General features: G+C 41.6%; 1 protein-coding gene across 11 annotated transcripts in view; it reads right to left on the reverse strand.

Annotated features, from left to right (window-relative positions):
• Positions 1 to 12457, reverse strand: part of plekha7b (pleckstrin homology domain containing, family A member 7b) — a 423431-nt gene that overhangs the window by 44034 nt on the left and 366940 nt on the right. For all 11 annotated transcript variants that reach the window (XM_063061934.1, XM_063061933.1, XM_063061932.1 and 8 more), the window contains 5 exons: positions 10406 to 10507; positions 6485 to 6593; positions 3780 to 3994; positions 3004 to 3195; positions 2260 to 2377 (listed from right to left, as the gene is read on the reverse strand). In XM_063061934.1, the coding sequence (XP_062918004.1) occupies positions 2260 to 2377; positions 3004 to 3195; positions 3780 to 3994; positions 6485 to 6593; positions 10406 to 10507 (736 nt within the window). The remainder of the gene's footprint in view (positions 1 to 2259; positions 2378 to 3003; positions 3196 to 3779; positions 3995 to 6484; positions 6594 to 10405; positions 10508 to 12457) is intronic.

The following is a 12457-nucleotide window of genomic DNA, read 5'->3' on the forward strand; positions in this document are numbered from 1 at the left end:
TGCTTGGTTGGTTGGTAGGTGGCGGGTGCTGAAACTTTCTGCAGAATGGGTGGAGGAGAGGAAGTTGATGCTTTGCTGCTGCTTGCGCATGGGAGAGGGAGGGGAGTTTGGGTTTTAGCATTTTTCTGTCGTTCATTCTTTGGGGTTCCCTTCTATTCTCATGGATGTCTGTGAAGAGCAAGAATTCCACCTTGTACACTATACATTAACTGATATTCAAATGGAACCATTTGTCGTAGGTTTGGCTGATGCAGATGAGAACATCTCATTGTCAATTCACTTTGCAAACCAGTTCTCTTGAGCAGCCCCTTTCTTGCAGTGAGCCAGCACCCTGTGCTCTGTAGACAGGGCTGTTTGTTTGCAAAGCTGCCCTTTTAACTTCAGACTGACTATTGCTTGCAATTTGCATTAAGAACTGACAAGAACTGAAAACTTATTCTTGTTTACAGCAAGGAATATTGGTTAGAAGTTTAACTTTGTCACAAGTAACCCTGACCCTTTGAAAAGGCTATGCTATTGTACTAGAAAGCTGAGGTTTGCAATAAGCCTCTTGAACCTTGAAAGTGAATATCCTTTACAGTGCATAACCATACACTGTATTCCATCTGACATTTCTTTACCCATTCTCCTAATCTTTCTAATTCAAGGACTTCCTGCTTCCTCAACACTACCTGCCCCTCTACCAGCTTTGTATCATCCTCAGACTTGGCCTCAAAGCCATTAACTTCATGATCCAAATCATTAACATATAATGTACAAAGAAGTGGACACAACACTGACCCCTGCAGACCACCACTAGCCATCGGCAGCCAACCAGAAAAGACCTCCTTTACTCCCATCTTTGCCTTCTGCCAGTCAACCAATCATCTGTCCATGCTGGTATTCTTCCTATAATACGATGGGCTCTCATCTTGTTTAGGACTGCCGAATCCAACTGAGAAGCGTACAGAGCAGGTATCAACTAATGACCTGCCAGTGTCATAAATTAGCTGAAATGAGCTAGACTAATGGAAAGGATACTATAATTAGCAACTCTCAAGCGAGACAAGCTGCACATTGCCAAGGGTTACCAGGCCTAATTAAGTAACATCTTTTGGATACAAAACTGTGTGGACCGTGGACATCAAATGAGGACAAGATTGGGTCCAACTATGATGTCACAGAGTTGTATAACACAGAAACGAATCCTTCAGCCCATCTTTTCCATGTCTGTCTTCGATTGTGAGACAGCTTGCACTCAAAGCCTTCATAAGCACACAATAAACACATGGGCGGGCGAGGCAGGAAAACGTTCAACTTATAAGCTCAAATGTCAATTACAGGCCAGAGGCTTATAATGATATAGGAATCAGGAGCGGTAAGTTAGAGCAAGAAAAAAAAAACAGTACAGCAATGAACGTGTACAAATCCAGAATTCCAGTGTCAGGAAAATGGCAACCCTTGTAGGCTTTATCATAATAAATGTGAATGAAATAGCTACCAGAAATACTTTACTTTAAATTATCCCCAATGCATTCAATGTTTTGTGTATAATAAGCATTTCCCATTAGAATCTACTCAAGTCCTCTCATATTTTAGTCATCACAGTTCAGATGTAACATTTTGGCTGGCATTAACAAGAGCACATAGAATTGACTGCTATTCCAGTTGAATTATTTTCCATTCTGCTAGGTTCTGAGCACTGATAACCTACTTTTAACATTGCAACTCTGAACCTAGATACTTACTGGCAACTCCCAGCTGGTTTTATTTTGCCTTTTGACTTCTAGAAACTTACTAACCTATGCTATAAATTTCACTATGGTATGAATGTAGATGATAACCTGTTGAGTATTGTAAATCTATAAGAACAACTTTTCACACCTTTAGCAGCATCTCTTCTCCAGTAGTTCCACTGATTATGGCAAACAGAACTAACTGTGCAGCAGGAAACAATTAAATCTCAGCTCTGATCTCAGGCTCATTTAAATTGAACAAAACTCAGCTAAGGAGAAGCAGAATGCTACATATAACTGGGGTGGGGGGTGGGGGGGGAATGATCATACCTGGGCACCTGATACAGTTAGAACCAGATATAGCAATAATCACTTTCACTGTGGTTTACTGGGTTGAGACTCACAAGTGAAGAATGATTCAGACATTGAAAGCACACATTTAAACACACCAGCATTAGAAATCCAAGTATTGAGAAGCTGGGACTTACTAGCAATACAAGGAAATGGGTGTCTATCATTCTGCTACAGTAGAGTCCTAACCTACCTCTCCCAGGCAGAGTCTGTAAGTTGCTGTCAGGTCTCAAGCCTCCAGCTGTGGTGACAATGAAGCCACTCCCGACCGAAGCAAGTTCAGGATCACTCATGTATGAACGTAGCTCTGCCTAAAACAAATGCAAGAAATTTCACAATTAAGATCAAACTTGCTACTGATCAACATGCAATTGATACAGATTCTTCTGCGTCATCTTCAGTGACATAGATTTGTTTTGTACAACAGCAAAGTTGGAAAAATCAGCCTCATACAGGTACTGGGCAAAAAAGATTAATGTAGAATCATAAAAATTTAACCCATGGCAGTCAATTGGATTTCCAGATTAGTGTGTGGCCCTTCAAATTACAGCACTTCAAATGCTCATTTGCCTACTTCAGGCCACACTTGCACTGCCCCTTGGTCAAAACATTTCCTCAGCTCTCTTTAATCTTTCTCAAAAATAACTTAAATCTCTGCTCCCTAGTTACTAGTAAGTGCAGTAGATTCCCTGAGTGCCTTCTATTTGAGTGTCTCATCAATAAACTGTCCCTGAGCCGCCTTTGCTTCAAACAAATTAACACCAGCCTAGCCAATCTCTTCTCATAACTAACGTTCACCAGGCAGATCTGGCAACACCTCTCCACGGTCCTCCTAAAGGTTTGGTGTGTTATATAAAATATTCAGTTTATCTTCACTAAATACATATCCATCATACCATTTTCCCAGTATAGATAAACTCTCTCCTCCATCACTTACTTTGTAATCTCCATTCACATAATGGCCAAACTCCCGGTCTCTCTTCCTTTCATCTGATTGTCGTTTCAGTCCCCTGACTGATGTGTGTCTGATGACCGTTGCATCTTTTGGAAGAGGCGGTACAGCTGGTGGCTGGTCATCAGGACTGTACATCTGGGGGAGAGGTGGTCGAGGAGGAGCTTGATCCTCTAACTATATGAGAATTTTAATTTGAGATATTAAGTAAAGATATCAGAAACAACATCATTGGGGTATTGCCAAATCTCTAGGATTCTAAAATGTTAAGCAATTAAAAAAGATAATACTTTAAAAATTCAACATATACAAACAAAACTGCTAAAGACAAAATTTAATCCTAAATTTTAAATTGCTTTAAGTAGGTGATTAAAGTAAGGATACAGGAAGGTTCAAATAAGATGTAACCATTAGTCATGATAGACAATGGAAACAAATGAAATAAATCATTCTACAAAAATTGAGTAAGGAAGGATCATGAGAAAATAGCGGATCATGGGGGGGGGGGGAGGAATTAGAACAATAGAAAAAGACTGGAAGGCCTTCTCCAGTTGTAAAAAACTGTTATACTTGGAAGCTTCTCTTAAAAAAAAGCTTGACTTTGAGAAATCAAAAATTGCAGAATTCATCTAGGCTAGAGAACTAAGGAACAGCAAATTTCTTCATCTCTTCACATTTGGCTCTCACCTGTTGGAAAATGACCAATACTTCTAAAAGTCTCAAATATTTACCATAATTTCGAAAATCTTGAATATACTTACTGAATTTTGATCCAAATTGAACTGAGGCAGACTTAGTGATTGAGGTTGAAGCTTGAACTGAGACTGTCGCTGAGGCCGAGTTTGTGGTTCAGCTCGTGTTTCCACAGGCTCGAGAGGAGGCAGCACTGGACTGATGGAGGGACTTGGCCGAGTTGTAGGTTTCTTCACTGGCATTAATATGGAAGGCACTGCTGATGAAGGCACATGTTCTCTCTCTACATGGGAAAAAATAGTACACTTTTAGCCAGAATCAAGAATAAATTAATATTTAATACAGCTAAATTTTGATTTTAATTAAAATTCATGCATGTTAGGCCCATTGAAAATTATGTTCAGCAACAACAGCCTTCATTATCATACAAAACTTAAGGCAGTTTAATTGTTCAAGATGCTTCACAGGAGCATAATGAACCTAAATTGAATGCCAAGGCTTGAGGAAAGATGAATACAGACAGGAAGGTATGTTCCACATGGTACTTTAACAGACAAGGTGAAGGGAGACAAAGTAACTTAGGATGGAAATTCCAGAGGCAAGGGCCAGCTAGCTAAAGGCACAAATGTGGAAAGATTAACACCGGGGATGTTCAAGAGGCACAGATATCTAAGGTTTGCCGAGCTTCACTATTTTAAGAAAACAAGGTTATATGGAGAATGAGAATCTTTAAATTGAGATTGCTGGCAAACAAGCACGGGGATAACCTCAAAAAAGAAACTTCCAAGGACCCAAAGAGCACTTCCAGGCAAGGCAAAGACTTGTGTGTGCCTCCTTCAACCTCCTCTATTGCAGTTTGTGCTCTTGATTTGTCTTCTGTCCATAGTGGCCATCCTGAACTCCTGGTTGCTCCCTCTCCCATTCTCACAACCACCTGTCCATTGCCTGCTTCTCCACCTCCAGGATGAGGCGCATACAAACTAAAACAACTTGGATAGTATGCAATCCAATGGTATGAACACAATGTTATAATTTCAGGTAATCCCTTCCTCTATTGTTCCCCTTCGACCTCCTGTAGATCCACCTCTGGGTCACCCATTTTTGCCCCCTATGCAATAACTGCCCCAAGTCCCCCATCATCCATTTTCATCTCCCTTCCTCTAGTGGCCATATACTTTACCCATCAGATCCACCATCATCCATGTGGTACCATCTGCCCTTCATCGCTGCTTTTAATGCTACCCATCAGATCTCAACAGTTGAGGTCTTTGTGTCCCTATCAGCCAGTCTCCATCCTCACTCTTCCTACCCCTTCCTATGCCCATTATCCTACAACCCTTCTCAGTCTACCCATCACCTGCCAGCCCGTCTCACCCCCTTGCCTCTGTTCTTTATATTCACTATCTTCTCTCTCCATTCTCTGTCCTGATGCAAAGTTGACTTAGGATGCATAACAAAATCAGTTCCATATTTGGGTCTTTTCTACACAGGAACAGCCACAGTGGTTATTTATCAACTTTCTGTCTGCATTAAGTTACATTAGTTTAATTGTCCCACAGTCTATCCTACAGGTATTTTACAGAAAGAATTTCCGACTTTAATCAATGCAAACTAAATTAATTCAGATACCATTCCCCAAGCAGAAAAAATATCCAATTATAAAAGATAGCTCTGACTTAATAACTCACATTCAACTGCCCTGCTACTTTTATTATGTTTACAGAATTGTACAGTCTAACTCTTGCACTGAATTTCTACAAAAAATAAAGATCCAGCTAATGAAAAGCTCAGCTACACTTGGCAATTTTGCCTCTTTTCAGTTTTTTTTTAATATGGCTGTTTCATCACGCTGTGAAACTGAATCACCAAAACTTGAGATACAGTCCAAGCAGCAGGAGAACCTACATTAGCAAAATACAATTAGCAGACCTATACTTAAGAGTTGCAGTTCAACATATTTAACTCCCTAGGTAGTTTCCTCATTTTTAGTTAAACTCTAATCAAATTGCTGATATAAACAAACAAGGTTATTTCTATACCCACACAAGCAGATGGTACGAAACAGAAAGCACCAACTTTCATGCACTAAGAAACTAAAATAAAAATACAAGGTACTGTAAGCATACAACATTTTTTTTCCTAGACTGTAGACCAAGGTTTTGGTAGTATGCCTTCTTGTCTGTGCCTGGACAGAGAGTGACAACTTAATAAGGAAGCTGGAATTACTTCAGTGACAGTGAAATGGCAACTGCAAGTGATTGTGGCTTTTCACGTGTAATATTTTTGAAAAACATGACTCTCAAATATTACTATTTAACAGTGTCTTTAAGTAAAGATTAACAAAACCAGAACACCACACATATGTATAACAGTTCAAAAACCTTTCAAAGCATTGCACATGATCACTGAAATTTACTATGCCTCTGGTACAATTGCAATACTGAATTGAGAAGTGTGGCAGTGATTCTGGCATTATAGAGCCTCAGGAAGTACCAACATAAATTACTTCTGTTGGAAAAATGTTGGCTTAGACAATTTTATTTTGTCATATTTCCTTCAAAAGGAAATGTACTAGTACAGCTTCATAATATTTCCTATTCCTGCAAAGGAAAATAAATTGACATTGGACTGGAGGGTTAGTTGAGGGCTCCAGGTTTGAGCGTGGCTTAATTTTATTTTGGTCAAGCTAAAAGCATTCCCTGAAGTTTTATTTCAATATATTAATAAAGGTGGAATTAATAATTACACATTGCCAAAAGACACCACAACTCACCGGGATTCTGAATGGATTCAATGATCATTTTGTAGTTGTTCTTGTTAGCACTGAGACCTCCCATAACATCCTCAATCCTCCACAGATCCTTCCTCATCTGTTCTTGATCCTAACATCAGAAAAGTCATCCGTTTTTAAATTCTATGCACACAAGTCACCCATTGAGTTAGGTAAAAGCAGCAGATATTGCGGGGGGGAGCAAATGAACACAGTTTATGCCCTTTACAATAATTAATTCAGATGTTGTTAACCCATGACTATTGCATTCTTTAATATATTAACTATTATCAAGTTAATACATTAAATTATTAAACAATTACCTAACGAAGATTAAATACATTACAAAAAAAGGCAGCGGCTGTAAATCTGAACAGTCACTGACCTATAACTTTGTTCCTTCCTTCACAGATGTGGTTTGACTCGCTAACTATACCCAGCATATCTTAGTTTTATTCTAAAGTGCGTTGTGAAATCAACAAACCTTTGTTGGTATTATGGACTGAATTCTGCAATAAAACACTTTAAAGCTGAGTTACTTTTTAAATGTTGCTTTCCAGCAACTTCTATAAGCTATTTTTCTTTCTCCTAACAAGACAAAAGGCATTAAGAGTCCATTCAATGTACATTTATTGTTATGAAACAACATACATCAAAGTTGCTGGTGAACGCAGCAGGCCAGGCAGCATCTGTAGGAAGAGGCGCAGTCGACGTTTCAGGCCGAGACCCTTCGTCAGGACTAACTGAAGGAAGAGTGAGTAAGGGATTTGAAAGCTGGAGGGGGAGGGGGTGATGTAAAATGATAGGAGAAGACAGGAGGGGGAGGGATAGAGCCGAGAGCTGGACAGGTGATAGGCAAAAGGGGATACGAGAGGATCATGGGACAGGAGGTCCGGGAAGAAAGACGGGGGGGGGGTGACCCAGAGGATGGGCAAGAGGTATATTCAGAGGGACAGAGGGAGAAAAAGGAGAGTGAGAGAAAGAATGTGTGCATTAAAAAGAGTAACAGATGGGGTACGAGGGGGAGGTGGGGCCTAGCGGAAGTTAGAGAAGTCAATGTTCATGCCATCAGGTTGGAGGCTACCCAGACGGAATATAAGGTGTTGTTCCTCCAACCTGAGTGTGGCTTCATCTTTACAGTAGAGGAGGCCGTGGATAGACATGTCAGAATGGGAATGGGATGTGGAATTAAATGTGTGGCCACTGGGAGATCCTGCTTTCTCTGGCGGACAGAGCGTAGATGTTCAGCAAAGCGGTCTCCCAGTCTGCGTCGGGTCTCACCAATATATAAAAGGCCACATCGGGAGCACCGGACGCAGTATATCACCCCAGTCGACTCACAGGTGAAGTGATGCCTCACCTGGAAGGACTGTTTGGGGCCCTGAATGGTGGTAAGGGAGGAAGTGTAAGGGCATGTGTAGCACTTGTTCCGCTTACACGGATACGTGCCAGGAGGGAGATCAGTGGGGTGGGATGGGGGGGACGAATGGACAAGGGAGTTGTGTAGGGAGCGATCCCTGCGGAATGCAGAGAGAGGCGGGGAGGGAAAGATATGCTTAGTGGTGGGATCCCGTTGGAGGTGGCGGAAGTTACGGAGAATAATATGTTGGACCCGGAGGCTGGTGGGGTGGTAGGTGTGGACCTGGGGAACCCTATTCCTAGTGGGGTGGTGGGAGGATGGAGTGAGAGCAGATGTACGTGAAATGGGGGAGATGCGTTTAAGAGCAGAGTTGATAGTGGAGGAAGGGAAGCCCCTTTCTTTAAAAAATGAAGACATCTCCCTCGTCCTAGAATGAAAAGCCTCATCCTGAGAGCAGATGCGGCGGAGACGGAGGAATTGCGAGAAGGGGATGGCGTTTTTGCAAGAGACAGGGTGAGAAGAGGAATAGTCCAGATAGTTGTGAGAGTCAGTAGGCTTATAGTAGACATCAGTGGATAAGCTGTCTCCAGAGACAGAGACAGAAAGATCTAGAAAGGGGAGGGAGGTGTCAGAAATGGACCAGGTAAACTTGAGGGCAGGGTGAAAGTTGGAGGCAAAGTTAATAAAGTCAACGAGTTCTGCATGCGTGCAGGAAGCAGCGCCAATGTAGTCGTCGATGTAGCGAAGGAAAAGTGGGGGACAGATACCAGAATAGGCACGGAACATAGATTGTTCCACAAACCCAACAAAAAGGCAGGCATAGCTAGGACCCATACGGGTGCCCATAGCTACACCTTTAGTTTGGAGGAAATGGGAGGAGCAAAAGGAGAAATTATTAAGAGTAAGGACTAATTCTGCTAGACGGAGCAGAGTGGTGGTAGAGGGGAACTGATTAGGTCTGGAATCCAAAAAGAAGCGTAGAGCTTTGAGACCTTCCTGATGGGGGATGGAAGTATATAGGGACTGGACATCCAAGGTGAAAATAAAGCGGTGGGGGCCAGGGAACTTAAAATCATCGAAAAGTTTAAGAGCGTGAGAAGTGTCACGAACATAGTGACCACACTCAGGTTGGAGGAACAACACCTTATATTCCGTCTGGGTAGCCTCCAACCTGATGGCATGAACATTGACTTCTCTAACTTCCGCTAGGCCCCACCTCCCCCTCGTACCCCATCTGTTACTCTTTTTAATGCACACATTCTTTCTCTCACTCTCCTTTTTCTCCCTCTGTCCCTCTGAATATACCTCTTGCCCATCCTCTGGGTCACCCCCCCCCCGTCTTTCTTCCCGGACCTCCTGTCCCATGATCCTCTCGTATCCCCTTCTGCCTATCACCTGTCCAGCTCTCGGCTCCATCCCTCCCCCTCCTGTCTTCTCCTATCATTTTGCATCTCCCCCTCCCCCTCCAGCTTTCAAATCCCTTACTCACTCTTCCTTCAGTTAGTCCTGACGAAGGGTCTCGGCCTGAAACGTCGACTGCGCCTCTTCCTATAGATGCTGCCTGGCCTGCTGCGTTCACCAGCAACTTTGATGTATGTTGCTTGAATTTCCAGCATCTGCAGAATTCCTGTTGTTTATTGTTATGAAGTTGGCCCGTTTCAGCACTGATCAGTTCAGCGGTCACGAGGTCAATAAGAGAACATTAATGGGGCTAGCAACTGGCTTCACCTGAGTACATCACCACTGACCATGTCCAACTAAGACATTTGGTTAAGAGGAGAGAAGAAGCAGGAACACATTCACTCAACCTCAATTTTCTTTCAAGCACTTTATTCACCATTTCCAGTGCCCTCTGTCAAGTGCAACATTTACATAGTCTAAGTCAGATGCAGTAGTTTTTGGTCAGACTAGTAAGATATTTATTCTAAATTCCATTTTTTTTACCCCAGAACTCAAAGTTACAACATTCCAATTACTATCTGCAATCTCTGTGCACTTAAAAAGCAAACCATAGCAACTCATCCTTGGACTCACTTTACACCGCACGCTGTCGGAGCAGTGCTGCCAGGATAATCAAGGACACGGCCCACCCAGCCAACACACTTTTTGTCCCTCTTCCCTCCTGCAGAAGGCTCAGGAGCTTGAAGACTCGTATGGTCAGATTTGGGAACAGCTTCTTTCCAACTGTGATAAGACTGCTGAATAGATCCTGACCCGGATCTGGGCCGTAACCCTCCAAATATACGGACCTGCATCTCGGTTTTTTTGCACTACCTTAACTTCCCATTTTTCTATTTTCTATTTATGATTTATAATTTACATTTTTAATATTTACTAATTTTAACTATTTTTAATATTTAATATTTGTAATCCAGGGAGTGTGAAGCGCAGAATCAAATATCGCTGTGACGATTGTAAGTTCTAGTACCAATTGTTTGGCGACAATAAAGTATAAAGTATCATTATTTTTAAAACAAAATTTCTCTCCCTTTTGCAAAATTATACAGACCTTCATGTAATATCAAGTTAAATATCTAAGTAAAAAGCAAATACAATCAGTTCACCTGGATGCTTGGTAACATCTTCATGTGTCCCAGAATCGTCTCTTTGAGCTGATTCACATCATTTTCTGTTTGTTCATAATCCTTCCACGTATTCTCCAGCTCCTAAAACACAAGTAGTAGTTAATTTCATGGTGTAATTAAGGGGAGGAGAAGGGAAGGGTTTAAGTGCATTGAATTGAGTAGTGAAGGGCTCTCGGAAGCCTTCAGAGCACTTTGAACACTATTACGTATGCCACACACAAATATCTAATGATTCAATCAAACAGTTCTCATTTTCTTTCCTAGCATAATTTTCCGGTGGCCAACTATTTTAATTCAAATTCCCATTCTCATTCAAACATGCTCTTCTGCCATGATGAGACAATTCCAGGTTGGAGAAACAACCTTCATATTCCATCCAAGTAGCTTCCAGTCTGACAGTATAAACCTTGAGTTCTCCAATTTCCAGTAATTTTTTCCTCCTCCGCATTTCCTCTTCTCCAATCGAACCCTCCCCTTACCTTTTTCTCCTCACCTGCCTACCACTTTCCCCAAGTGTTCCTCCTCTTCCTTTTTCCCAATGATCCACTCTCCTCTCCTATCAGATTTCATCTTCTCCAGCCCTTTACCTTTTCCAGCCATCACCTCCCATCTTCTTATTTCACCCCCACCCCCCAACCTACCTGGCTTCACCTATCACCTTCTAGCTTGTACTACTTCCCCTCTCCCCACCTTCTTATTCTGGCATCTTCTCCCTTACTTTCCAGTCCTGATGAAGGGTCTTGGCTCGAAATGTCAACTTTATTTTTTTCCACAGATGCTCCCTGATCTGCTAAGTTTCTCCGGCATTTTGTGTCTGTGGCTTTAGAAACCAATTTCTCCCTTTCTAAACCCATGATTCTGAAATCCAGTGAATTTCAGTATTTGGAATCTAGATTAAACACAGGACCTCTGAGTTTAATTCCTCTTTAAATGATGCTTATAATTTCAGTTTCAATTGGTTCTGTTTATAACACAATGAATAGGTTTATCACCATGGAGCCGGTCATGTAATCATTCCCCAAAAAGTACAGAAATTTTAATTCCAAAAGGTGAAAGTTTCACTGAAAATATTTACTAATTTAGACTACAAGTTCTCAGAAATTCTTGATGCATAAAAAGAATACTGTCAATATTCACAATTTAGAGAAAGGCTAACTTATTGATCAATCATCTTGTGTATAAGATGACGAGAGGCACTGATCGTGTGGATAGGCAGAGGCTTTTTCCCAGGGCTGAAATGGTTGCCACAAGATGACACAGGTTTAAGGTGCTTGGGGGTAGGTACAGAGGAGATGTCAGGGGTAAATTTTTTACTCAGAGAGTGGTGAGTGCATGAAATGGGCTGCCGGCAACGGTGGTGGAGGCGGATACGATAGGGTCTTTTGGATAGGTACATGGAGCTTAGAAAAATAGAGGGCTATGGGTAAGTCTAGTAATTTCTAAGGTAGGGACATGTTTGGCACAACTTTGTGGGCCTGTATTGTGCTGTAGGTTTTCTATGTTTCTATGTAACCCAATGCAATCATTGAAGTGTTGACTTACAGAAAAATAAAATCAATGCTGAGCACAATGGTTCAGAACAGTGTTGTGCCTGCACTCCATTCCTCACAATCAATGCACAGTGGAATTGATGCGAGACCAGTAAGATAGTCTCTGTGCTTTCCATTACAGACAAGCTGCTATGGATGCTGCATGATTGAGGAGTATAAACAGCAAATAGACTAAATTGATCCCTCAGCAAATATTAATTCAGCACTCAGATCCTGCAACACTAACAACTGAAACTCATTTTTCTGGATTAAATCGTTTCATAGTCTTGGCCTCAATTGATTTGTAATGGATAAAAAATGAATTTGTGACAAGGCTCAAACAGTAACACTAAGCATTCATTAAGACTGCAGATGTACTACAAGTAAACAATACAGCCAGCATGTCCGCTCCTCATGTTGCTGAATTTTACAATGAAATCAGCAGACAGAAGCATCAGGACAAAACTCTGTACAAGTTTCTATTCTCCCTGGCTACTAATCG

Source organism: Mobula hypostoma, chromosome 11, assembly GCF_963921235.1.
Source record: "Mobula hypostoma chromosome 11, sMobHyp1.1, whole genome shotgun sequence".
Taxonomy (NCBI): Eukaryota; Metazoa; Chordata; class Chondrichthyes; order Myliobatiformes; family Myliobatidae; genus Mobula; species Mobula hypostoma.